General features: G+C 57.8%; 1 protein-coding gene across 4 annotated transcripts in view; it reads right to left on the bottom strand.

Annotated features, from left to right (window-relative positions):
• PLA2G4A (phospholipase A2 group IVA) overlaps positions 1 to 27,709 on the bottom strand; it is a 104,768-nt gene that overhangs the window by 53,074 nt on the left and 23,985 nt on the right. For 3 of the 4 annotated variants that reach the window (XR_008627425.1, XM_055123076.1, XM_055123077.1), the window contains exons 3-8: positions 27,154 to 27,235; positions 20,534 to 20,682; positions 19,263 to 19,376; positions 15,015 to 15,052; positions 10,395 to 10,536; positions 4,886 to 5,022 (exon numbers count right to left, since the gene is read on the bottom strand). Coding sequence is in view for 3 of the 4 variants with exons in the window: in XM_055123076.1 (XP_054979051.1) it covers positions 4,886 to 5,022; positions 10,395 to 10,536; positions 15,015 to 15,052; positions 19,263 to 19,376; positions 20,534 to 20,682; positions 27,154 to 27,235 (662 nt within the window). In the remaining variant the exon portion in view is untranslated. Of the gene's footprint in view, positions 1 to 4,885; positions 5,023 to 5,390; positions 5,552 to 10,394; positions 10,537 to 15,014; positions 15,053 to 19,262; positions 19,377 to 20,533; positions 20,683 to 27,153; positions 27,236 to 27,709 lie in introns of those variants that run through there. The other variant, XM_055123078.1, reaches the window with a different exon arrangement.

Raw genomic sequence — 27,709 nt, 5'->3', positions numbered from 1 at the left:
TTAATTCAGTCAGGAATTATTCTTCCCAAGGCTGGTGGAATGAGACGCGATCACTCTGCCACAGATGGGCCTTTCCCACAGCCGAGTGGCCCAGCCACTCCGCACTCACACTATTCAAGACGTCCCTCCTCCTCTGCGTTTGACCGCCCTGTGAGGAGGATCCCGACGGCACGTTCCACCCTGGGGGCCGCTGCCAGCAGGGCTGCAGACTCCTCCGCTCCCCTCGCTCCTCCCCTCAGCATTAGTCACCGGAAGGTCGATGAACAGAATCCTTCCTCGGGGCCGAGGTGGCTCCAAATCTAGGTTCTGTGCCAACTTCAAAGGCAGATGTTTCTTCTTATTATTATTATTACTTTGGTTTGCAGGCCATACCCAGTGGTGCTCAGGGCTTACTCCTGGCTCTGGGCTCAGGGGAGCATACGTGGTGACAGGGATCAAATCTGGCTTGGCCACATGCAAGGCAAGGGCCCTACCCACTGCACTACCTTCCCAGCCCCTCAGAGGCAGATCTTTTCAAGAGTGAAAACATACAGAGACGTAAGCCAATTCTCCTCTTTCACTGCATGAAGGATGGTGACGACTGTGCTCTGTCAAAGAGGATGCACGCTGTTTGCTCTGGTTCTGTTCTCACTCCCCACCCTTCTTCCTGTCCCACTCGTGGTTTGGGGAGGGCGAAGGCTTGGGCAAGTGAGACAGACGCCATCAAACATTGCTCTGGGCTACAGCTGGGAGTTCTGGGCCCAGAGTCAGCACAGTTCACGAGTGTGAGTTGGGCAGACTTCACGGAGGAAAGGTAGAGCCGGCCAAGACAGCTGCTCTGTCTGCCGTTGAGGGGCAAAGGCGGCGTCCTGCAGAGCCTCCTCTGCCCTGCTGGCCGCCCGGGCAGGCAGGAGAGATCAGGCCGGTTAGACGCTGTGGCTGTCTCAGTTTTGATCTCTTTATCAGCATATGTAGCTGCTAATTATCTTCACTCAGCCTCACTACTGGGGCTGTGTAAGAAGCAAATGACCAGGGGCTGGAGTCCTAGTACAGCAGGGCAGGCCTTTGTCCAGCCACGGCTGACCAGGGTTTGATCCCCTGCATACCGTATTGCCCCGAGCACTGCCAGGAGTGACCTGCGTGCAGAGCCCGGAGTCAGCCCTGAGCACCGCTGGGTGTGGCTCCTGAGTGCAGCCAGGCATAAGCCCGGAGCATCATCAGGTGTGGCACCAATGCCAAAATTAAAAAAAAAAAAAAGTGAAAAAGAACGCTTCAACTTATTTCCTATAAATCTGATTATATTTGCCTCTCGTTGCTCTAGTGTATTCGTATGACAGGAAAAATTCTACCCAAATGCTCCACACTTAGCCATTTCGGCAAGCTCACACTTAGAGAGAAGAAGTAATTCTCAGTTTAGTCTTTGCCTCCAAGTCACAACATAATTGCTTTCAAATATCATCTGTGGGGACTGGAGAGATTGTGCAGTGGTTAGGGCATGTGCCCAACCCGGGTTCGATCCCCGACATCCCACCCGGTCCCGAGATCACCACCAGGAGTGAATCCTGATGCAGAGTGAGCACCGTCAGTGTCTCGAGTACTTCAGCTGTGACCCTAACCCCCCAACGTTTTTCATACATGTTTTACCTCCTGGGAGTTGTAAGTGAGACTCTTCAGGACAAACATTTAGGGTTCCTATGCCCCTAATAGTTTCAGGAGTGATTCTCACACACATCGGAGACCGGCAGTGACTCCCTCAACGTCCCTGGAGGGGACATCCTGAAGCTGGAAGGAACCTCTGGACTGACGCGGCGGGCGGGAGAGATCTGGAGGCGGGCGAGACGAGCTCGTCCTGCTCCCTGACATCAGCCTGATCTCTGGGCCCGGCACCTCCGAGGTGACAGCTTTCGAAACCGTCCTCTCCTTCCGATCAATCCCCAGACATTCTCCAGACTGTTGTGACAGTGAGAGGCCTCGGTTCCGAGTTCCGTCCCGGCGTACGGGGGGAGGGGCTCAGAGCTGCCTCACCTCTCCTCAGGAAGGCGTGCCACAATGGGGGGCCAGCAACGGGCAGACCCCTAGGACGGCTGGGGCAGGAGAGGGCTGTGCCAAGAGCGAGAGCAGAGACCACCTGATTCACGCCAAGTCCCTGCTGGGCCAAGGCAGCAAGTATCAGCCCCACATCATCTCAGGGACCCGAGGGACAGTGCCAGCAGCCAGCCTGGGTCCGAACCCTGGCCGCACACGGTCCCAAGGGTCAGCAGTGACCACTGAGCAGAGCACAGGAACAGACCCTGAGCTCTGCTGCTTTTGGCCCCAGTGAAAACAGAAGGGAAACTAGGCTCAGAGAGGAAGGCAATCTCTGTCCCCTATTAAGAGGGACGGAGGGTGGTCTCGGGACAAAACCGTGAGGTGAGAATGCTCAGGGAACTAGAAGTGAGAGAAACGCCCAAACTCCCAGATGGCTCAGGGTAACACGAGCAACTCGAACAGAGAACAGCAGAAACAGCCGAACTCCCAGGCTTGGTGAAAACGGTGGTGGTGCAAGAAGGAAGGGGTGGGGACGCACACGTGTGGAGAGCTCTCGGTGGTACCCAACGGCAAGGAATCTGGGGGTGGGATGTGAAGGAGTCACGACATCGCAAACCAACGCTGTCATTGAAAGCCCAGAGGGAAGAACATTGGCCGTGGCTTCCTTCCGGCCCCTCTAAACAGAGAGGGCTGGACGTCAGCCCCGCAGCTCAGCGGGACTCCAGGGGATTCTCTCCCTTGCGTGCACACACCAGCCTCTCCTCACTGCACGTCCCACAACTGTGGCTCTGGGCCTGCTTTCCGACTCGTGAGTCTAAGGAGACGGTCGGGGACGGAGCACTGGCTCCTCACGGTGCGGCTCTCTGCAAGGAGACCCCCCCAGGAACGGCGAGGGGCGAGAGTGGGGGTGTGGAGGGGTGGAGCGGGTGGGCCATCGGGTCCCTAGGCAGACGGGGCCTCCTCCGGAGGCAGGGCCTGGCAGGGGAGGCCCTGGCGCTACAATGACATGACTCACTCCCTGGATGCCAGGGGTCTGTCCCGCTGGTCTCTGCAGGACCGGGAGCTGCGGAGGGGAGGCCAGGCTGACCAGGAGCCGCAGGGCAGGGACCCAGGCCAGCCCGCACGGTGCCTCAGCCAACCCTGGGTGCTGAGACGCGTGTTCCCTTCCAGAAAGAAGGAACTCCACAGCACCTCTGGTCACGGGGACTGCTCTGGTTTCAGGCATCTAAGCAGGCCTTGGTGTCTGACTTCATCTTCTGGTTCTGGGGCCACCCCTGGCTGTGCTCAGGGCTGGCTCCTGTCCTGGGCTCGTGAATGACTCCTGGGAGACGGGGGACGACACAGGGTGCCAGAGGTTGAACTTGGGTCAGTCTCATGCAAGGGAATGCCTTACCCACTTGAATTCTTTATTTTAAGTGTGCTTCTGTGAGGTAGGAAAAGCAAAATATACATGGTTTCTTCTTTTAAAATGACTTTTAAATTTATGAAACGAAATTTAGGGACCAGAGTGAAAATATGGCAGGCAGAGCCTCTGACCCAGGTTCGACCCTAGCACCCCAAAAGGTCCCCTGAGCCCCACCAAGAATGATCCCTGAGTGCAGAGCCAGGAGTAAGCCCTGAGCAAACACCCCCCTCAAAAAGGGGGAAAATTTACACATATAAATGATGTTATAACTGTGTCCAAATTTAGCTGAGCTTTTAAAATACTTTTAAAGGATTAATTCTAGTTAGGAAAACCCAAAGCAATAATTTATTGCCTTCTGCTTTCAGAGCTGCTCTTCTATCTAGTGAGATATCTCGCATTTCTGTCTATCTGCCCTACAGAGGAAAATGAATATGCAGTGAGTCACGCATCAGCCACGATGGCGGAGAGATTACAAGTCAGCAAATCGTAGGAAGACTAAATTATAGGTGGTGTAGGGTACTCCCACTCTTCAGATACCTAAGAAGAATTTTATTGCTCTTTCTATTGGTATTTCACTGCATTTTAACGTACAAACAGGCTTAGACCTAGGAGGAGTAGGTTTATGACCAAACTCACTGTGGACATGAAGGTACCCTGAAAAAAAAAAACGCCTTGGGGCGGGATTGATAGCACAGCGGGGAGGGCGTTTGCCTGGCATGCAGCCGACCCAGGTTCGATTTCCGGCATCCCATAGGGTTCCCTGAGCCCCTCCAGGAGTGACTCTTGAGTGCAGAGCCAGGAGTCAGCCCTGAGCATTGGCCGGGTGTGACCAAAAAAAAAGGAAAAAAAGAAAAAAATGGTTTTTAGGTACATAGTCATCATGGCCAAGAGGGCGCCACCAGGAAGAAGGGGCTGCAGAAGCCCAGGTGCCTTCTGAAGCCAGCAGGCTCTCCGGGAGAAAGAGACGTTCATAAGGAACAGCCTCAGGACTGAGAACACGCCCGTGAGTGCACTCGTGGTGTCTGCTTAGAAACACCTCAGCAAGTGCTGTTCACTGGACAGAAGAAACACAAGAAATGTGCGTAGTGAAAGCGAAGGAAAATCTGCAGAAGAAACCGACAATTCCAGAGTCAACCCAACCCGGGAGGCGTTAGCAGCTCTGAAAGTGTGGCTCTACACATCTGGTCTGGGGGTCCCGCCCGGAGTGCTCAGGGCTGACTCCCGGCTATGAGCTCAGGGATCACTCCCGGCAGTGCTCGGGGGACCCTATGGGAGGCCGGGGATTGAACCCAGGTCGGCCACATGCCAGGCCAGCGCCCTCCCCGCTGTGCTGTTGCTCCGCCCGCCTTCCTGGCTGCTTGTTTGAAGGGGTGCATTGCTGCATCAGATGGAACCAGAGTCCTCTGAAGTCAGGCCCCATTTTCCCGAGTTCCCTGAGGCCGAGAGCGGGGCGGACGGGCAGGCAGTACTGACCAGGTGGAGCCAGAGAGACCAGCGACGTAGGTGGCACAGTCCAGGATGCCAGACTCGTACAGCGCCTTCATCACGCCGGAGAAGCCCACCATGGCCCGGAAGCCACCGCCGGAGCCCAGGATGGCCACCACTGGCACCTGCGGAGCAAGCAGACGCGCACGTCAGACCACGGGGACCCTTCCTGCCTCGGAGGAACATGGGGCGTCACGCCGCCTCGCTCGCTCTGACTCTCCAGAGAGGGAGCACGGGGCGTCACGCCACCTCGCACGCTCTGACTCTCCAGAGAGGGAGCACGGGGCGTCACGCCGCCTCACACGCTCTGACTCTCCAGAGAGGGAGGACGTCCAGGCCGGAGGAGACAGGCCGGCAGGCGGGGTCGGGGTCAAGAGCCCCCGTGGACCTGAGCGAGGGGCCAGGCCACAGCAGGAGCTCAGAGAGACGGAGGCAGCAAGGAGAACCCACAGTGTGTGCCGGGGGCTCGGGAAGCCAGTGCTCGCCTGCAGACCTGGGGTGTTGCCTCGTGGGGTGGGAGCAAAGTTCTGAAAACTCGCCAGGAGCTCACTAGGTGCTGAGGGTCTGCAGTGGTGACATGGTCTGAGAGGGTCTCCGCCTCCTTCCCGTGCTCTCTCGCGCTCATTCCCCCTCTCTGCCTCTCTGGGCCTCTCTCTCTCTCTCTCTCTCTCTCTCTCTCTCTCTCTCTCTCTCTCTCTCGCTCGCTCGCTCGCTCGCTCCCTCTCTGCCTCTCTCCCTCTCCTCCTCTCTCCCTCCCTCTCTGCCTCTCTCCCTCTCTCCCCCTCCCTCTGCCTCTCTCCCTCTCCTCCTCTCTCCTCTACCCCTTTCTCTCTCTCTCCCTCTCTCTCTCTCTTGCTCCCTCTCCCTCTCCTCCTCTCTCCCTCCCTCTCTCCCTCCCTCCTCTCCCTCTCCTCCTCTCTCCCTCTATCCCTTTATCTCTCCCCCTCCCTCTGCCTCTCTCCCTCTCCTTCTCTCTCCCTCTATCCCTTTCTCTCTCCCTCCCTCTCTGCCCCTCTGCCTCTCTCTCTCCCTCTTCCTCTCCTCCTCTCGCTTTATCCCTTTCTCTCTCCCTCCCTCCCTCTCTGTCTCCTCTCCCTCTCCTCCTCTCTCCCTCTACCCCTTTCTCTCTCCCTCCCTCTCTCTCCCTCCCTCTCTCTGCCTCTCTCCCTCTCTCTCCCTCCCTCTGCCTCTCTCCCTCTCTTTCTCTCTCCCTCCTCCTCCCTCTCTGCCCCCTTCTCTCTCTCTACCCCCGCAGCCTCCCACCTGCCTCAGTGTGCTCTGATTGAGTTTCCCAGAACCAGTAGGTGAGAAAATTCAACATTTCCCTCTGCCTCTTGTGAATTCACACACCACAGCCACGTTGCTCAGCTCACTTTTGTGTTACTTTCTTTTTTTCTTCTCATTTTTGGGGCACACCGGCTGTGCTCTGGGCTTACTCCTGGCTCTGAGTTTAGGGATTACTCCTAAGGGGCTCAAGAAACCATCTAAGGTGTTGAGAATTAACCTCACTGTACTATCGCTCCAGCCCTAATAGGTTACTTTCATAAAACATTTTCCATTCTCATAAAATGTGGTACGTTTCAGACAAGAGAGACCGACTATCTGAAACAAATAGTTCTTGTGCTGAGCTTCCTAGCAGTGCAAACCTTGATATCCACACAGACAAAATCCCCTTGGAGTTTCCAGTATTTTTAAGAGTGTAAACAAAAGGGCTGGAGAGACAGGACAGCGGGGAGGGCATTTGCCTTGCATGTAGTCCACCTGGGTTTGATCCCTGGCACCCTATAGGGTCCCCTGAGCGCACCAAGAATGACAGTAACCCCTGAGCACCGCCGGTGTGACCCCAAAACCAAAAAAAAAAAAAAAAACCCCAAAAAAACAAAAACCCAAATAAACATAATCTACTTTATAAAAAATTTAATAAAAGAGAATCTTATTTTAATGATAAATAATAACATAAAAGAAGTCATATTTCTAAGTTAGATATTTGGATACATGCCAGGTGACTGTCCATAAAAACTGAATAATCAAGCAGTCAATCAATGGTTGGGCTGATAATTAACCCTTTCACGGATCACCTAGACGTGCCTATTTTCATGGACCACATACTGTAATTATCACAACTCTACGTCACATAGACTTACATGTGACCAATAACATGGTCAGTGTAACAAATTATATTAGTTTAAAGAGACAGCAAGCGGGAGGGAGCTCTCGCATGAATGAGGCCCAGGGTTTGATCCCAGCACTGCAAAAAAAAAAAAATCAAATGAACAAATATGTAGCACTGTTTTCCCATTGTTCATCGATTGGCTCCAGTGGGCACCAGTCACGTCTCCATGGTGAGGCTTGTTGTGACTGTGTCTGGCATATCTAATACGCCACGGGTAGCTTGCCAGGCTCTGCCGTGCGGGTGGGATCCTCTCGGTAGCTTGCCGGGCTCTCCAAGAGGGGCGGAGGAATGGAACCCGGGTCAGCCACATGCAAGGCAAACGCCCTCCCCGCTGTGCTGTTGCTCCAGCCCAAACACATACATAACCTTTTTAAGAGCAACTGAAAATCAAAGACCCCTTTTCCCGTCACTGGGCTAGAGAGCAAGGCCTGGGCATGCCAAGCTGGGTCGGGTGGTCTCGCTCTTACCCAGCACCTCTCGGGGTGCAAACACCCACCTGCCCCAGCTCCTGGAACTGGGGAAGTGCTGGGGGCCACTCTCCTCACAAAATGGTGAGACCCTGAACTCGAAGCGTCCCGATACACTGACATTCTGGCTTTGAGGCCTCGGCCTGTGAGTGGGGGTGGGGTCTAGGCCTCGGCCTGTGAGCAGGGGTGGGTCCAGGGGGCTTCAGGCCCGGCGTGCAGGAGTCAGCAGCTCCTGGTCCCCAGAGCACACAGGGGTGGCCCCTAACCAGACAGAGCATGCCCTTCAAGGACTAGGAAACAGAGAGAAATGAGAATTACTTGGCACGTGTCTCTCAAATAATCAGAAACTCAGGAGTCTAACTTCCGCTTCCTGGGGGACTTTGCTTCCTCTCTCTCCCCGGCCTCCCAGTGAGGCCACCACAGCTGGCCCCCTTGGGCCAGCACCAAGGGACATGCAGCCCTTGCCCACGGAGAGGTCAGGAGTGCAATCTGGACAGCAGCTGGTGCCACTGAGCCCGGCTTTCTGGACCCACTGCTTCCTCCTCCTACGTGAACATGGAGCACTGTGACAGAGAGACGCCGTTTCATCTGCCACCAAACAGAAGTCACGCTCATGGGGCACCGGGGATGAGGTCAACACAATTTTATGCAATGAACGTGGGCTAATTTGGAACGTCTTGTTCATTCTGAAGTAACTTTCGGACAAAGGACTGGGGGTTACATGATGCAGCTGCTTTCCTGACTCCAAGTATACACCACTGGAACAAATAAATGCCATTACGCGTCTTCAGGTTATATTTAGACTGAACAGCAACAAGCGTGAAATAATTTCGACGGCTATCAATGAATACTTCTCATACTTCTCATATGGCTCCAGGAAACAACCCATCATTTACCAAAAACAGCACTTGATGAAGCTATCTTGATAGGTAGGTTGGCAGATACTGCTAATATTCTGCCTTGAAAATAAAACTGTGACCTGCTCAGGGGAATTTTAACAGATTTTAAAGGCTGACAATGTAGATAAAAAGTCTTATCTCCTTGAATCCAAATTAGTCAGGGTTCTTCAGAGAAATGACCAAAAGGGTGGGTGGATTTCTTTTATACCCATGTCTTTGTATAATTAATGAACCACAAACATTTTAGTGAAAATAACTCAAGTTTAGGGATTGTTAATAGTTAGGTACAGTTTCTACCTGAATAAATTGGAATTATAGTTTAGATACATTTGCGTGCACTTAAAAAAATCAAACTCCAGATCTTAGAGCCGACTCCTGGGTGCAGTTTCATGCCAAAGACTCAGAGACTCCCTCTTGCTGGATGAGTTTGGTTTTTGTTCTACACAGGCCTGAATGACTGAACAAGGCCGACCACACTCTAGAGAAAACTTACTCAGGCGACATGGACTGAGGCACTGATGCATGTCAACATCCACTAAAAGGACACAGAAACTACTCACCACAAATCTCCCCCTGACCTCCCCTTTAAACAACATGTAGTCTCCAAGAGGGTGGCACTGTGTCCTTCCAGCTGGCATGACCCAAGCTCCCATATGTCCCCCAAAATGCACTAATTCTCCCTCCAGGAAGGGAGGTAAAATGCATAGAAGCTGCTTACTACAGTTGTGACTTTAAATATGTACAAAATATACACTTGTGTCCTGAGGAGGACCCATGTGTGTCCTGAGGAGGATCCTTGTGTTCTCCTGAGGAGAATCCGTGTGTGTCTTGAGGAGGATCCACATGTGTCCTGAGGAGGATCCTTGTGTTCTCCTGAGGAGAATCCATGTGTGTCCTGGGGAGGACCCATATGTGTCCTGAGGAGAACCTGTGTGTATCCTGAGGAGGATCTGTGTGTATCCTGAGGAGGATTAGTGTGTCCTGAGGAGATCCGTGTGTGTTCTGAGGAGGACCCGTGTGTGTCCTGAGGAGAACCCGTGTTTGTCCTGAGGAGGATCTGTGTGTATCCTGAGGAGGATTTGTGTGTCCTGAGGATATCTGTGTGTGTCCTGAGGAGGACCCGTGTGTGTCCTGAGGAGAACCCGTGTGTGTCCTGAGGAGGATCTGTGTGTATCCTGAGGAGGATTTGTGTGTCCTGAGGAGATTTGTGTGTGTCCTGAGGAGGACCTGTGTGTGTCCTGCGGAGGATTCATGTGTGAGGGAGGGAGAGAGGGAGAGAGAGAGGAGAGGAGACAGAGCAGGACAGAGAGGAGAGAGAGAAGAGAGATAGAGGATATCACGCATCACAAGAGACTTTCACCTGGGGACTTTATTTGACCAAGTTTGATTTCAGAGCAAGAAAGCCCTGAAACGTGGCACCTGCCCAGTAAATGAGACCAAAATGCCATGCCCTTGGCCCAGCAAAATGGTCCACGCACATCTGACTCAGACAGACATCCCAGCCCTGTCTCTCTCCTGTAAAAGCTCGCTGACGATCCCCGTGGAATCCCACAACAGTGGAAAATCAGTGATTTGAAGAAACGACTTCAAGCGACTCACAGAGTCTGAAGACACAGGTGGCATCAGGGGAGGCAGAGGCCACACTGACCTCAGCTCAAGCTGGGCCCAAAATGGTAAGTTACAGATAAGTCACAGAAAGCCCGAGGTCTAACACCAGAGGGTTACAGGCATTCTTGGGGGACCAGCGAGAGGAGGGCACTTGCAACCCACAGGGTCCCCAGAGGCCCAGGAGTGAGCCCTGGGTGCAGAGCCAGGAGGGATCCCTGAGCACTGCCAGGGGTGGCCCCGCAACAAAACACAAGAAACCAAAGGGAGAGCACTGCAGCTTCAGGCCAGAGGAGGAGGGTCTGACGACAGGAAGAGGAGGAGGAGGAGGAGGCGGGGAAGGGCCGGCTCACCTCGCGCGCCGAGCTCAGGTCCCCGGCGCTGTCGGTACCCAGGAGCTTCCTCATGCTCGCCCGGACGTTCTCCTTCCTCTGCTGCCGGAAGGCCTTCTCCTGGTCACACAGCGCCATGCTGAACCGCAGGTCGGGGGACGAGCTGAGGGAAGACGGGATGAGGTGACTGAGGCGGCACCTTGGGGTATCCCACAGTTGTGCACAGAGCCCTGGAATCCTGAGCATGTGCGCACACAGACACACAAACATGCGGGTGCACACATGCACACACATGCTTACACACATGCACACGCACACACATGCATGTGCACACATGTGCACACTCATGGACATGCACATACACACTCATACACACATGCACACACACACACATACGTGGCTGCCCTGAGTAACCAGAGTAAGATTCTGGACAAAGACTTTAACTAGTTAATTAATTGGGGGGCCACACCCAGCAGTGCTCAGGGATCACCCTGGTGGTGCTGGGGGGGCCCCATGGGATGTGGGATCAAACCCATATTGGCTGTTTACAAAGCAAGTTCTCTGACTTCTGCACTATCACTCAAGACTTTTTTGGGGGTGCACAGACAGTGCTCAGACTCACTCCTGGTTCTGTACTCAGGGGGCCCTATGGGGTGCCAGGGATGGAACCCAGGTCTGTCTCATGCAAGGCAAGTGTCCTAACCACTACACCATCTCTCCGGCCCCCAGACCAAGACTTTGTAAACGCAAATGATCCAAGGCATGTTTTCTGGGGCTCATCAGCAAACATGTTGTTCCGTGGATCAAAGACAGCTGTGGTGAGAGCCGGAGAAGAAACCCTGGGCCCCCTCGGCGGGGGGGGGGGGGGGGCCTCCTGGCACATGACTCTGGCAAAGCTCCTCCCAGGTGCCAGCCAGGGGCACCCATGAGACACACTTCTCAGTGCCTCTCCTGTGCGGAAACCCACCCAGCCTCTCCCAGAACTGCAGGCCCCTGAAGCCAGAAGCAGCAAGAGAGAGAAGTCGCCCGAGCACCCCAGGATGCCTCAGAGCAGGAGAGAGAAGAGTCTGCTGAGGAGGTCTCTGAGCAGGAGAGAGAAGAGTCTGCTGAGGAGGCTCTGAGCAGGAGAGAGACAGAGTCAGCCTGAGGAGGCTCTGAGGAGAGAGAACAGAGTCAGCCTGAGGAGGTCTCTGAGCAGGAGAGAGACAGTCAGCCCGAGGAGTCTCTGAACAGGAGAGAGACAGAGTCAGCCTGAGGAGGCTCTGAGCAGGAGAGAGACAGAGTCAGCCTGAGGAGGCTCTGAGCAGGAGAGAGGAGAGTCTGCTGAGGAGGTCTCTGAGCAGGAGAGAGAACAGAGTCAGCCTGAGGAGGTCTCTGAGCAGGAGAGAGAACAGAGTCGGCCTGAGGAGGTCTCTGAGCAGGAGAGAGAACAGAGTCGGCCCGAGGAGGTCTCTGAGCAGGACAGAGAACAGAGTCGGCCTGAGGAGGTCTCTGAGCAGGAGAGAGGAGTCGGCCCAAGGAGTCTCTGAGCAGGAGAGAGGAGTCGGACAGAGGAGGCTCTGAGCAGGAGAGAGGAGTCGGACAGAGGAGGTCTCTGACAGGAGAGAGAACAGAGTCAGCCTGAGGAGTCTCTGAGCAGGAGAGAGGAGTTGGCCCGAGGAGTCTCTGAGCAGGAGAGAGGAGTCGGCCCGAGGAGTCTCTGAGCAGGAGAGAGGAGTCGGCCAGAGGAGTCTCTGAGCAGGAGAGAGAAGAGTCGGCCTGAGGAGTCTCTGACAGGAGAGAGGAGTCGGCCAGAGGAGTCTCTGAGCAGGAGAGAGAAGAGTCGGCCTGAGGAGTCTCTGACAGGAGAGAGGAGTCGGCCAGAGGAGGCTCTGAGCAGGAGAGAGGAGTCGGCCTGAGGAGGTCTCTGATCAGGAGAGAGAAGAGTCGGCCTGAGGAGGTCTCTGAGCAGGAGAGGGCAGTTGGCCAGAGGAGGTCTCTGACAGGAGAGGGCAGTTGGCCAGAGGAGGTCTCTGACAGGAGAGGGCAGTTGGCCAGAGGAGGTCTCTGACAGGAGAGGGCAGTTGGCCAGAGGAGGCTCTGAGCACCGATGGCCTCTCCTGGGATCTCAGATGCATTAGCTCTGACTCAGGAATTTAAATGTCTTATTGTATATAGTGAAAGAGAAAGCTCTGGACTAGAACCCCAGGACAGGAGGAGGGCGCTGGCCTTACACGCCATCAACTGGGACTGATCCCGCCATTCCATACACACACACACACACACACACACACACACACACACACACACACACACACACACACCCCACCATGCATGGAAAAATGAACTATGAACTTTCTTTTAAAAGAAAACCCAATTTTGAGTCAAGGCATAACAACATATACCAGTGGAGTTTAATTCAACTTCACTGTGAATATGATTTATGAACAGATGGTTTTTTGTAGGTGCTTTTTACATTTTTATGTTTGCCCTGGGCTGGAGCAATAGCACAGCGGGTAGGGCATTTGCCTCGCATGCAGCGGACCTGGGTTCGATTCCTCCATCCCTCTCGGAGAGCCCGGCAAGCTACTGAGAGGATCCCGCCTGCACGGCAGAGCCTGGCAAGCTCCCCGTGGCGTATTCGAGATGCTAAACACAGTCACAACAAGTCTCACCGTGGAGACGTGACTGGCGCCCGCCCGAGCCAATCGATGAGCAATGGGACGACAGTGCTGCAATGCTACAGTGATGTTTGCCCCCTTTCCTACGTGACATGGCACTCACTGAAAAAGTGAAGAATGTGAAACCAAATAGCTTTCGAATACACATATTTCTAATCACACCAAATATACCATCTTTGGGGTATTTTGTTGTTTTTTTGGTTTTGGTTCTTGGGCCACACCGAGCAGTGCTTGTGGGTGACTCCTGTTCTGCACCCAGGAATCACCCCTGTGGAGCATGGGGGGTGCCGGGACGGCCCCAGGGAAGCCCCCCCACCCTCTGTGCAATATGGAAGTCGAAGCCCCAGACCGTAATACCCTAATTTACAAGCACCTGGGGACCTGCCACGGGGGCCGGCAGGGGCTGGGTGTGGGGGTGGGCTGTGGGGCAGGGACACAGATGGGGGGAACAGTCCTGGTGGCTGTGAGGGAACACGGTGGGTCAAAACCCCACGAGGAAGGACTGTAACTCACGGTGTTTCGTAAAATAAAATTTGGGGGGAGAAAAGAAGAGAAACATAAGAGGGTGCACGCCAACGTACGGGATAGTGACGCAGAGCGTGTGTGGGATGGGGGACCCACAGGACAGGGAGAGAGGACAGAGGAGGGAGGCCGAGGGAGGCGGGCGAGGATCGGCAAGCTCCCAGTGGCCCCAGTGCTGCGTGTCACCCAGACGTGGAAGCCAGCGCCTTCACCTCTGGGCCCACCAGAGCAAGCACCCAGCCTCTGTGACGCCCCTGACGACCGAGAACACGGGGAGTCTCAGGGTTCCAGTTCTGTACTTTTTATAAAAATGATTCTCGGGGGGCCGGAGCAACAGCACAGCGGGACGGCATTGGCCTGGCACGTGGCAACCCAGGTTCAATCCCCAGCATCCCATAGGGTCCCCCGAGCACCGCCAGGAGTGATTCCTGAGTGCAGAGCCAGGAGTCAGCCCTGAGCACCGCCGGGTGGGACCCAAAAAGAAAAATAAAATCTCGGGGGGCTGGAGCAACAGCACAGCGGGGAGGGCATTTGCTTTGCACGTGGCCGACCCGGGTTCGATTCCCAGCATCCCCTAGGGTCCCCCGAGTACCACCAGGAGTGATTCCTGAGTGCAGAGCCAGGAGTCAGTCCTGAGCATCGCCGGGTGGGACCCAAAAAGAAAAACAAAATTCCCAGGGGCCAGATCGAACAGTGGGCAGGCCCCCGGCCTTGTATGGAGCTGGGTTGGGGTCACCTAAGCCCACAGAAATCGACCCCTGAGCACAGAGTCAGGTGTGAGGCCTGACAACAAACAAAGAACTCCCATTTCCTCTCATCTGCTGTGAGTAACCCGACTCAACAGCAGAAAGTAAGTGGGCAGGGGTGAGAGCACGGCTGGAACTGACCCAGGGTCCATCCTGGCACCACACTGGTCCTGTGAGCACTGCCAGGAGTGGGCTCCGAGCACTGAGTCAGAGTCAGCACTGAGAACTGCTGGGTGTGACCCACAGACAAACAACAAACCCCAATAAATTAAAATACCTGCACTCATTTCTATGCAGAGATGCAGAAGGGGGGGAAGATGTGACCCACTGTTCCTCGGGGCCGGAGAGAATGGACAGGACCATGGACCCGATTCTGATCCTGCTACCCCACCTGGTTCCGAATCGCCCCTGACACCGCCAGGTGTGGCCCCAAACCCAAAGCGAAGCAACAGGAGGACGTTTCTGAGATCTACTATTACCAAGCCTCAGGAAACTAAGCAGTGGAACGAGCAGGTGGAAGGTGTTTCTCACACACTGCAGCATGTGGGAGAAGATCCAAGGACAGCCTTTCGAGGCACTTCTACCTTCCAAAGCCGTCGGGCTTGTCTTGCAGTGGCTAATTCTCTCATGATTAAACAATATTTACTTAATTCTCTCAGCGACTTAGACAACACTTTACATCCCCAGAGTAAGTAAATAATAAGTGCACTTACCAAACTTCAAGAGACACCTCCAGGATCATTTCAGTGACCTAAAATGGATCCACCAGCCAGGTCAGGTCAGTGAGTGAGGTGAAGGCAACATACATCCTAATCATTTCTAGGGTTCTAGGTTATTGCTTTTTGTTTTGTCTTGGGACCACACCTGGCAGTGCTCAGGGCTGACTCCTGGCTCTGTACTCAGAGTCACTCCTGGTGGTGCTCAGGGGACCATAGAGGATGCTTGGGATTGAAGCCGGGTCGATTCCATGCAAAGCAAGCACCCTACCTACTGTACTATCACTCCAGCCCTTCCAGGTTGTTTTTTAAAAACTTTCTAAAAGATGGTTTGGCAGAGGTATAGTTCAAGACTCAATTATTTAGCTACCTTTCATGACCCCCCCTTACTGGCTAAGTAACTTCAGGAGTTATTACTTAGCACGGGTCAAACTCCCTCTCCTGGTATCATTCACAGCACAGAAAGACTGCCCAAATGTTTTTTTGTTTTTAATTTTAATGTAGAAAAAAGCCACAACTATTGATAGCACCCTAGAATTATAATTGATGAGATAACAAAGTTGCAATACTGAAATCAATACGTCTAGAAAATCAATTGATAGAAACATCATTGTATCTGATCCCAGGGTTGTTAAGTCCATATCTAAGAATTTATTAAATTGCTGGGCGGGAGGGCATTGGCTTTGCATGGGGTCAAGCTGGGTTCGATCCCCGGCATCCCAGAGGGTCCCCTGAGCACCGCCAGGAGTCAGCCCTGAGTGCAGAGCCAGGAGTCAGCCCTGAGCATCGCTGGGTGGGACCCAAAGTAAGGAAAAAAAATTAGAGTAAGATCCTGGATGATTTGGAGGGCTGAATTTTATAAGGCACAGAAATTATCTGCATAAAATCATGCCTTTGGCTGCCCCAGCCCATGTGCTGCTTGTGCCCATGTGGCTGAGCACACGTGTTGCCTGCATCTCCCCTCTTGAGCTGTGGACTTTGATGCTTGTGTGTCTAATGCTGGGGTGTGTGTAGGGGCTCTCCGCCCTTGGAGAAGCCCGGGTCCTCTCTTCTGCACATTACTCTCTCTCCCCGCTGTCTCCCCCCTCTCTCCTCTCTCTTTCTCCCCCTCTCCCCCTCTCTCCTCTCTCTCCTCTGTCCCTCTTTCTCCCTCTCTCCCCCTCCTCTCTCTCCCTGTCTTTCTCCCCCTCTCTCCTCTCTCTCCTTCTCTCTCTCTCCCCCTCTCTCCCCCTCTCTCCTCTTCTCTCTCCTTCTCCCTCTCTCCCCCCTCTATTCTCTCTCTCCTCTCTCACCTCTCTCCTCTCTCCCTCTTTCTTCGTCTTTCCCCCCTCCTCTCTCTCCCCTCTCTCCCTCTCTCCTTCTCTCCTCTCTCTCCCTCTCTCTGTTTGTCTCTCTCTCTCTCTGCCTCTCTGTTTCTCGTCTCTCTGTCTCTCCCTCCCTCCCTCCCCCTCCACACCTTCAAAAACCCTCCAAATAAAATCTGTTTAACTTCAAACAACAGCAACAACAACAACAAAAAACAGGTGCCTCTCCGACCAAGAGATAATCTGACACTGGTCTCTGTGCTGTGCTCACCACACAGTGCTCGGTGTGTGTCAGAGTCTGCAAACTCCGGTGGGTAAGGAGAGGGTCACCACAATTCAGCTTTTCCCTCCCACACAGGCACCCATGCAAGGAACTCTCCGAGCCTTGCGCCATCCCTGCAGACTTCACGCTCAGGAACCCCAGGACAAACAGAACCGGCTCCGTTCTCAGCCAACAGCAGGGCTGGCTCCAGACAAGAGTCACGGTTGGTCTGTGAGTGACTCGGACGGCGTCTGTCCCACACGCTGTCTTGTTCCCGCTCCAGAGCTCCACTGGGGCCTCCCCAAGACAGCTGGGGAACAGCGGGTACTGAGCGCGGGGACTGTCCGGGGAGGGGACGGTCACACAGAACCTTCTGGATCCCGTCTGGGGGGGAAAGCTCCCCGAGGAGAAAACGCCTTGCAACACGCCTGGGAGGGCGGGAAACCCCGGGCAGTCACGCAGCCCACACACTCCCGGCGGGCAAAGCCAAGGAACCGCCGAGAAGGAGCCGGTCGCCTCAGAGAGAGCCGGGAAGGCTTTCGCGAGGGGCCGGGCCCCGGGGTGTGTCGTGGGGGCCGGAGGCCCTCGTCACCAGGGAGACAGGGCCCGCCTGCACACGGCTCCCGGCCAAGACACACGCGGCCCTACACACACGCGGCAGGAGCGGCTGGCACCCCCACCCCTTCCTCTGGGCCCGGCCGAGGCACCACGTGACCCCGGGACCCGACCACTGTCCCCACCGCCTGCCCCCGCGTGGGTCTCCACTCCACCAGGCAGGTGCCCTCTGCCCGGCCAGCGGCCAGTCCCCCCCCAGGAGCAAGGGACGCTCTCCTGGGCCCCCTGGACCGCAGCAGTGACCACTCCACCCCTGCAAGGCCCTCCCTCCACCCCTGCACGGCCTCCTTCCTCCACCCCCGCACAACCTCCGCCCTCCACCCCTGCACGGCCTCTGCTCTCAACTCCCACACAACCTCCGCCTTCCACCCCTGCACAGCCTCTGCCCTGCACCCCCGCACAACCTCCGCCCTCCACCCCTGCACGGCCTCTGCTCTCAACTCCCACACAACCTCCGCCTTCCACCCCTGCACAGCCTCTGCCCTGCACCCCTGCATGGCCTCTGCCCTCCACCCCTGCACAGCCTCTTCCCCTCCACCCCCGAACGGCCTTCGCCCTCCACCCCTGCATGACACCCTCCCTCCACCCCTGCACGACCCCTTCCTCCACCCCTACATGACACCCTCCCTCTACCCCTGCACAGCCCCCTCCCTTCCTTCACAGCCCCTTCCCCTCCACCCCTGCACAACCCCGTCTCTCCATCCCTACAAAAGTCCTTCCTCTCCACCCCTGCACGGTTCCCTCCCTCCACCCCTGCACAGCCCCCTCCGTTTCTGCACGACCCCCCTCCCCTCCACCCCTACACGGTTCCTCCCTCTGCAAAACCCCATCCTTTCCACCCTGATGTGGCCTCTCTCCCTTCATCCCTGCACCCCTTCAAAGACCCCTCTCCCCTCTCCCCCTGCATCATCCTGTTTCCTCTATCCCTGAATGCCCCTCCTCTCTCCACCCCTGCATGCCCCCTCCCCTTAGCCCAGCACAGCCAAACCCCACCCCTTTCTCCAGGAGCACAACCCAGCACCCCAACCCCGACACTGCCGGCACAGGGGCCTGCGTGCCCACGACCGGGCCTCCGTCGCCCGGCCACTCTGCACAGGAAGGACAGAAGCCAGAGCGTCCGTGTTTCTGGGACAGGGCAGGGGTGAGGCAGCACCCACACCCGGGGCAGGGCAGACAGACTGTCTCCACAGGACAGACGGCTCAGGGGTGCGCGGGGACAGGATGCGGGCCAGGGGACACGGGCCAGGGGACACAGCCAGGGGCCAGGGGACACAGAGCAGCTTCCGCCCGACGGTGCCCCGGGTCATCTGGTAAAGGGCTGGGGTCCAGGGCACGGAGACTCTGGCGAGCGTGACGAGACAAAGCCAGCCAGCCCGGGGGCCCCCACCAGGAACGCCCACCCTGGCCCCAACCCTGCGGCTGACACTTCGCTGGGAAACCAGTGAGTTTGTTTCCGACGATAGCCAACACACAGGGGTCGCTCTGCCGAGCCTTCCAGGGGTGGGAGGGGCAGCCCAGGGCTGAAGCACCGGCCAGCCCGTGGCAGGCCCCAGTTCACATGCCCAGCACTGCCCAGGCCCCCAAGCACCAGGAGTCACTCCTGAGCAGAGCCAGGGACAGCCCCGAGCAGACCTGGGCAGGTCCCCGACCCCCGGTGAGCAAGACTGGGGCGAGAACGGAGCTGGAGAAGCAGCACTGCAGGGAGGGCGTCTGCCTGGCACTCGGCCGACCCGGGTCGATCCCCAGTATCCCACAGGGTCCCCCGAGCACCGCCTGGAGTGATTCCTGAGTGCACAGCTGGGAGTCAGCCCCGGGCATCGCCGGGTGGGACCCCCCATGAGAGAAAGCAAAACATCTCAGAACTAACGCCAATCTGGAATCCAAAGGCAGCGATGACCCTCCTCTGCCTGGCCCTGATCACTTCACAACTGTCTGGAGCAGAAATACTCCCGCAGACACTTACTGAGTCTTACAGAAGTAACTGCATGTGGACGAGTGAGTGAGTGAATGGCTACAATGGCTGAGTTAGGCTTCACCGTCACCACACTGGAGCGAGGCACTTACTTGGTTGAACACCAAAGGCACCTCCTTCTTCTCTCCCACCTTCATGGAGGAGACGGGGAAGGTGGCCGTCCCCAGAGTCTCGTCCATGACGTAGTTGGCATCCATCAGCGTGATCTGCGGAGAGGGAACGGCACATGGGTCGTGGGCCTTGGGAAATGGCATCAAAAACGTCCACCACCTGGGGCGGGCGCGGAAGCCCAGCGGGGAGGGCGTTGTCTTGTGCTCTGCTAAAAGGGCTCCAATCTCCCAGCATCCCGGAGGGTCCCTGAGCCCCGCCAGCAGTGACCCCTGAACCAGAGCCAGGTGTGACCCCAACAAAGCAAGAATAGGCTACAGATAATGCAGTGGGAAAGGCCCTTCCTCGCATGCGGCTGGCCCGGGTTTGACCCCCGAGCCCCATCTAGTCCCTGGAGCCCTCCAGGGAGATCCCTGAGCACAGAGCCAGGAGTCAGCGCCGAGCAAAGCTCCATGTTACTTAAAACAACTTTCGACGGCATTTCCAGTGAAAACCACACTGAAGTTCAACCGTTGGACGGATGGTCAAGGGCCAACCGGCACCAACACGTCACCGTGTCTTTCTAAAACGCATACGCTCCTAGAACCCTCATTTATTTTTTCACTCTCCCCACTGACCCATTTTCGTGATCATGTTTTCAAAGGCGGGACTGATCCCCTCTAAGAGGATATGTTATTTTGGAATAGGAAAGATGGATAAATTCAGAAGATGCATGTGAATACTTAAAAAAAATCCTGTAATTGAATTTATGTTCAAAGTAATTGAGGGCCGGAGTGATAGTGGGATAGAGCCCTGAGCACTAACACACACACACACACACAAACACACACACACACACACACACACACACACACACAGTCGTATTCTCTGAACTTGAATTCTGTCACGGCCACTGTCATCCCATTGCTCATCGGTCTGCTCGAGCACCAGCAACGTCTCCTCTTTGAGACTTGTTGTTACTGTTTCTGGCGTACCGAACACTCTCCTCTAAACACGAGAACGGGGATCTTTTCAAAAACACAAATAAAGTAAGTTTTCCTTCGGCAACCGGGCCTGGCCCCCAGCACTGCACACGGTTCCGGGGTCAGGCCTGGGCACCACCAGGTGTGGCTCGGAGCAGAGCAGAGCAGAGGATGCTCCCTCGAGGGACGGGCCCACCGGACTGCTCTGGGGCTGGCCCGGACCCCGGCCCACGGCTGACCTTCGCCCTCGCCCTGCAGAGGCTGGGGGAGCCGTGAGCGGCCCCGGGACTCACCTCCAGCACGTTGTCCTGGTTCGGGTCCAGAATGAACTCGAAGGTCTCGTTCCACACGGGGTTCACGTCGTTGTTGAGGTGCCTGGTCCTCTTGCGGCTGTCCGGGGTGGCGGAGACGAAGAGTTCCACGTAGGGGTCCGGGGTGTCCACTGCGGGCAGCACAGGGCGTGAGGCCCAGGCGGCCCAGGGCCCTGCCTGGTGACCCCGCGGCCCAGCAGGGAGGGCCGGATGCAGGCAGCAGGAGCCAGCAGGAGCCTGAGCACAGGGGAGGGGCAGACCCGGGTTCGATCCCGGCACCCCTGGTCCCCTGAGCTTCGCTGGGTAGGGCCACTCTGCCCTCCGGAGGGGGCCACGTCTGCCCCTCCGCTCTGGCCTGAGCGGAGTCCCCACCTGGCTGCAGAGCTGACGGCCGGCTCCTGCCTCCACCCCCCTCCCCGGGGCAGTCAGCAGGGCTCAGAGCCACGACCAACCGAGCAAACGCGGCTCGGGCTCACACCTGCTCTCCTCCACGTCCGCACACAAGCAAGTGTGGGCCTGAGGGTCCCGGCAGCCGGGAGCGCGTCCCGGACACAGAAATCCCGCACAACATGCCACAGTCGCACAAAGCCACACCTGTACAATACCACACCCGTACAAGAACACACCTGTACAATACCACACCTGTACAATACCGCACCTGCACAATAACACACCTGTATGATACCGCACCTGCACAATAACACACCTGTATGATACTGCACCTGCACAATAACACACCTGTACGATACTGCACCTGTACAATACCGCACCTGTATAATAACACACCTGTACGATACTGCACCTGCACAATAACACACCTGTACGATACTGCACCTGCACAGTAACACACCTGTACGATACTGCACCTGCACAGTAACACACCTGTACGATACTGTACCTGCACAGTAACACACCTGTACGATACTGCACCTGCACAATAACACACCTGTACGATACTGCACCTGCACAATAACACACCTGTACGATACTGCACCTGCACAATAACACACCTGTACGATACTGCACCTGCACAATAACACACCTGTACGATACTGCACCTGCACAATAACACACCTGTACGATACTGCACCTGCACAATAACACACCTGTACGATACTGCACCTGCACAATAACACACCTGTACGATACTGCACCTGTACAATACCGCACCTGTATAACACCGCACCTGTACAATACTCGGCCCCCCTCTGTGGCCGCGGGAGGAGCGCCCCTCTCTCTGGGGGGACTCCTCACCCGAGCGCAGGCACTGGCCGCGCGGGCAGGCCCTCCCCACGGTCACCACAGCCCTGGCCTCCCCGGCATGGGAAATGACCTCCGCCCTGTTGGTCTGGACACCAGGCCAGCACCATCTCAGCACCCTCTCCCCGTAGCCGACCAGGGTTCGATCCTCGGCATCCCATAGGGTCCCAAGCACTGCTAGGAGTACTTCCTGAGCACAGATCCGGGAGTGAGTCCTGAGTAGAGAGCCGGGAGTGATCCCTGAACACAGAGCCGGGAGTCAGCCCTGAGCACAGAGCCAGGAGTCAGCCCTGAGCACAGAGCCAGGAGTGAGCCCTGAGCACAGAGCCAGGAGTGAGCCCTGAGCACAGAGCCAGGAGTGAGCCCTGAGCACAGAGCTGGGAGTCAGCCCCAAGCACAGAGCCAGGAGTCAGCCCTGAGCACCACCAGCTGTGACTCAAAGGCCAAAATTTATAAAGGAAGAAAATTTAAAAAGAGCAAACTGCAGGCAGCTCGCACCCTGCAGGGCACTCCAAGGACATGGCAGCACTTTCTTGCCGGGAGAGACGAGAAGAGCCTCCCCGCGGCTGAGGGGTCGGGCAGAGCGGGGGCCAGGCCGCACTCGGGGCGGGGGAGCAGAAGCGAGGTGGAGGGAAGGCGCGGTCCGGGCCGGTGACCCAACCGTGCAGACACGGCAGAGCACTGTGCCGCTGGCGTGAGAAGCGGGTGACTCCCCTGTGAAGGATCTCAGGGTTTGTAATCAAGCGACAGGTGTGAGCACTCGGGCTTGTCCACATGTTCCTCCTCTCTGACAACGCCTGGACTCACAACGTCCCAGGAACCCGCCACTGCCGGCCACCGAGCCTCCCCCCGCCCCCCCTGTGCTATCGCTCCAGCCCCCATTTCTTTCCTGGAAACCCGACAAGCTCTAACAAGCACCGCAAACTCAGTGACAGTGTCTGTGGAAGGTCGACCAACCCTCCAGCCATCCCAAGGCCCCCTGGCACGTCCTAATGTTTACTGTGACGCTGTTTCTGCAGACAGGTGTTGTGTGTCCACAGGGACCAGACAAGTCCCTAGAACATACGCACAGTTGGGGCGTGAAACAGGCGACATCAGCGTGGTACTTCCTGTTTCCATGCCTGGTTTCTCCTAGGGGATGAAACACAGCCGCCTGCAGATCTGGACTCTGGGGCCTGCACCTGTGGGTCACGGTCCCTGTGTCCAGCGCAGACGGAGCGGGAACGCTTGTTCTCGGGGCAGCTACTCCTGGGCCGGTCAGAGGCTGTACCGCAGAGGCGTGCTGGACCCAACTGAAATACTCCAGCTGAGCAGGCCGAGTGGGCAGCGCCACGTAACCCACCCGAGTCCAGCCCCCCAGACACCTGCTCCGCCCACTGCGACTTAGAGGAGACGAACGTGCAGACACCGCCCCTTGGCACACGGTCACCATCACCAGCTTCAAGGGGCGTCTCTCTGAGTTTGGGTTTTGGAGCCACCCCTGTGGTGCTCAGTCACCCCTGTGGTGCTCGGGGGACCCTACGGGGCTCTATGAGGGTGAGGCTGGCCAGCCACAGCAAGCAGCCTGCCCCACTCTCTGGCCCCTTGTGCAGCTTTTAAAATAAGATTGCAGGGGCCGGAGCGACAGCACAGCGGGGAGGGCGTTTGCCTGGCACACAGTCGACCCAGGTTCAATCCCTGGCATCCCACAGGGTCCCCCGAGCACCGCCAGGAGTGATTCCTGAGTGCAGAGCCGGGAGTCAGCCCTGAGCATCGCTGGGTGGGACCCAAAAAGCAAAAAACAAACAAAAAACTTTTTAAAAATAAATTAAGATAAAATAAGAGTGTGAGGTGCAACAGGCAAACGTGGCCTTCGAGCTGCCCCTCTCTGGGGAGGGCCTGGCCGGGCCAGAGCTCTCGGACCCAGACAAGGTAAGGGTTAAGGTATCTAACCACACACCCGCTCGGACCTCTCGGAAGAGAGTTTACGGGGCGCTGGTGACTGTTACGATGTGTCACCGAGGCAGAAGGGAGCTTTGAAGGATTAGTTCACGAGCCTGACTTACCAAGGGGCAAAAGTAAGCAACTACTAAGGGTGGGAGAGACAGGGCAGGGGGCCTGGCTTGCCTCGTGGCCAGGGTCCATTCTCGGCCCCCCGGGGGTCCCCTGAGCACCACCCGGGCGACCCCCGAGCTCAGAGCTGGGAAAAAGCCCGAGCGTGGCCAGGGCGGGTCATCGATGGGTGGCCTAGGGCTGGGGAGGTGGCCAGGGCTGGGGGCTGCCAGCCAGGAGTGGCCACGCAGGGCTGGGTGACCCCGGACACGGGCCCATCAGAGAGCCGATCGCAGAGTCGGAGGGAAGGAGTGACTGCCCAGCTGTCCGGACACTGGCCGCCCTCTGCCACGGCCACGGCGGAGCCCTCGGGAACGGCCTGTGGGAGTGAGGCGTGGAGAGGAGCCCTGGGCACCTCCCGGAACCCGGAGCGCAGGACGCCTGCCGCGGCTCTGGCCTCCTGCCGACCACCGTCTGCTTGTTTCAGGTTTCTGGTTCTGCAGAAAACCCATTTCCGCTTCTGTCTGGGACCAGCGTGCTCAGGCTCACTCCAGACTCTGCACTTGGGTCCCTTCTGGGTGCAAGGCCCGGCCACCGTCCCCGGCCCTCCTGGAGAGCCCCATACGCAAGGCGCCTGCTCCGCCCCCTCCGCCTGCGGCGACTGCAGGAACCAGCTTCCCCGTAACTGCATCAAACGCCTCTGACAGAGAAGCAAGGCCATCCCGCCTGCCACCGTGACTGCCCACGGCTTCTCGGAGACTCCGCGTTCGGGCTGTACTTGCCCCTTCACCTTCACCCTGACCTCAGGAGGCCATTTCCCTCTTAGGATTCCACAAAGTGGCAGGAAGGCTGGCAGCCGAGTCTCTGCCCCGCCCCACCCCAAACCCCTCGGGAACAAGAGATATGGGGTAACTCAAAGCAGAGCCGAGTTACAGACCCGGTTATAATCCAATCCTCCCTCTGCCCCCTCTCCTGCCCTTGACATGGAAAGGCAACCGGAAAACATCTTTCAGAGAAATTTCCGGAGTTCCTGCTATGCTGGCTTCATCCTTTAAAGTCTCTCCCGTGAAACCAACAGACAAAAAACGCTTCTCTCAGAGAGTTCCAGCTTGGTCCCCCCCAGACACAGCTGGCCCCAGCGGCCTCTGTGTGCATCGGCCGTTTCACTGACGTGGTTCTGGGCCGCAACCAGTGATGCCGGACAGAGCCTGGCAGGGCTCAAGGGGCCGTACTGGCTGCTGGATGGACATCAAGGCCGGGCCGGCGCGCGCATGGTGAGTGTCCACCCTCTGCTTGCTCCCCAGCCCTGGTCACTCCCTATAAGGAGGAACCGGAGGCGAGCACAGAGCCAGGAGCCAGCCCTCAGCACCCCTTCCAACGACAAAGAAAAAGGACCGATGGCCTCCTGGCCCAACAGCAAGGCCCCTGACTTCAGCCGTGCCATGCACACCGCAGGCCTCTGACCTCGAGCCCGGAGCTGAGTCCAGGGCGTCTGCGGCAGCGCGGGCAGCAGGCAGACACCCTCGGTCTCCTGACGGTCACTCCCTGCCCCGAGAAGCACCGAAGGCTCAGCCCCCCAGTGGGCAGCCTCAGGCCTGGCAGGCTCCCTCCGCCTCACCCAGCTGCCCAGCCGAGACCGTCCCCGAGAGCCCGCCTGCTTTGCATCGGGCAGGACGGGCTTCACAGTCAGATGGGTGGGCAGCTGGCAGGGAGAGCCTGCAGGGCGCGGCCCACGGCACACAGCAGAGAGGGGAGGCAAGAGCGGGACAGAGGACCAGGCGTCCAGACACGGGTGTGGCCGCCTCCCCACCACCGGGTGTGTCTCCACCTGCTCATGGGGCGGGGGGGGGGGGCAGAAGGCAGGGGGCGGGGACAGTGCTCGTCCAGCTGGCCCACCTGTCACCCGGGGCGAGCCCGGGAGGGCCTGGCTCCCAGAGCTGCAGCTCCTGCAAGGCGTGGACACCTGGGTGCCCTGCCCCGCTGGGCAGACGCAGCCCGCCACTCCGAAGGGCCTTGGGAGGGGGAGGGGAGGGCCAGTATCTACCCTCACAGAGAAGAGCTTCAGGGAGTCGAGCACAGCGGGGAGGGGCTGTGCCTTGCACACTGCCATCCCACGGGACCCTGAGCCGGGCCAGGAGTGAGCCCTGAGCACAGAGCCGGGAGTCAGCCCTGAGCACAGAGCCAGGAGTGAGCCCTGAGGACAGAGTCAGGAGTCAGCCCTGAGCACCGCCAGGTGTGGCCCCAAACCAAAGCAAAGCAATTCAGGAGACAGTGAGGAAAGGCCTGAGGGAAAGAGAAAGCAGGTGGAGAGAGAATGTTCCCCCACCCCAGAGGGCAGGGCCAGGGGCCCAGGGAGTCCGTGAGAGCAACATCCCAGCTGAGCCGGGGTCCCACAGCGTCCCTCCAAACAGGCCCTGCTGGGGCTTCTTGGGGGTAAGAGAGCCACCGGGACGGGGCTGGGGGAAGGCTCGGGACCCCCTTCCTGCTCCCGTCCTGCCTCTGCTGGGTTGCTGGGGGCCACGCGGGTGCTGCCGGGACCCCTGGGGCGCCTCAGCCCCAGCTGGCTGGGTGCAAGGCCCTCCCTGTGTCTCTGTGAGGGGGTCCAGCTCCCCCCTACGAGGCCTGTTGTGTCCTAATCTTATCTGGGCCTGAGATCGGAGAGATTCAGTGTCCAGGGCCCGCAGCCTCGGGCTACGCTGGGTCTGGGATGGGCAGGGGCGAGGAGCGAGGGGCAGGGGCGAGCTCTGGGCCTCAGTCTCTCCTGCAGAGGCCCACTGCCAGGGCCCCCGCCCCACCCTCCACCGGCTTCAGACTAGGGACCATTGTCCACAGGAAGGAGGGATCCCACCCGCAGCCGGTGGGCCCCAAATACTAGTCTCGGGCATCTGTTTGCAAACGGTTTGTTTCCTTGAGAGAGGGGAGGGGAGGAGGGGAGGGGAGGAGCAACAGCACGCGGGGAGGACTGCCGAGCCCCATCCCTGGCACTGCGTCCCCCACACTGCAGAAGGGATCCCTGAGCACTGAGTTGGGAGCCAGCCCTGGTGAGGGGTGGCCAAAGAAGAGGAAAGACCTGCCGTGTCGGCCCCAGGGCCTGCCCACGGAGACCGTCTGGGTGGCAGAGCAGGGACGCCCGCCCCCGCCCCTGAGGGCCAGCCTGCCCGTGCAGCGAGGGGCACTCGTTCCAGGCCCGCCCCGCAGTGCCCCGCCCATCTCTGCAGCAGCAGCAGCAGGGACGTGGGGCGGGAGAGGGCGGGAAACACCCTACCCGGCCCCCGGCCCAGCCACCCGCCTCTCCAGGGAAAGCAACTTACGCAGGTCCCCGAAGGCGCCCTTGGTCACCCTGGTGGCCCGGAGCACGGTCACTGTGAACCTGTGGGAGTACTGGTGTTCCACCTGCAAGGGAAGGGCCGTCAGGGGGCGTGTGTGGGGGGGGGCGCCCGCCCTTCCATCACGGGGCGCCCAGGGGGGCCGCCCGCCCGCCCGCCACAGGCAGAGGCAGCACACACCAGGAACATCTTCCAGCACTGCAGATCAGGCTCCAGAACGACCCTCGGCCCGGCCCGTCCGCGGGAGGGAAGCCAGGACAGGGGCCTGTGGCCACACCACCAGGAAGGACACCTCCCGGGGCGCAGGAGCTTTGCATGCACCTCAGAGGTTTGTTTCGCTCCCTGAGGGCCCTCCCCTCCCCACCTGGCCTCCTGGCCACACCCAGCATTGTTCAGCTCAGCCCCAGGACCCCCCTCCCCCCGGGCAGTGCTGGGAGATTTAAGGGTGCCAGGGGTCGAACCCAGTTGGCCCCGGGAAAGGGGCACCTTCCCGGCTGTCAGGGCCCCGGGGCCCTAAGGCTGGCTTCTCCGTGAATGGCAG

This window comes from Sorex araneus, chromosome X (genome assembly GCF_027595985.1).
Source record: "Sorex araneus isolate mSorAra2 chromosome X, mSorAra2.pri, whole genome shotgun sequence".
Lineage (NCBI taxonomy): Eukaryota > Metazoa > Chordata > Mammalia > Eulipotyphla > Soricidae > Sorex > Sorex araneus.
The sequence above is the reverse complement of the archived record's forward strand: the minus strand, read 5'-3'. Positions and strand labels throughout refer to the sequence as shown.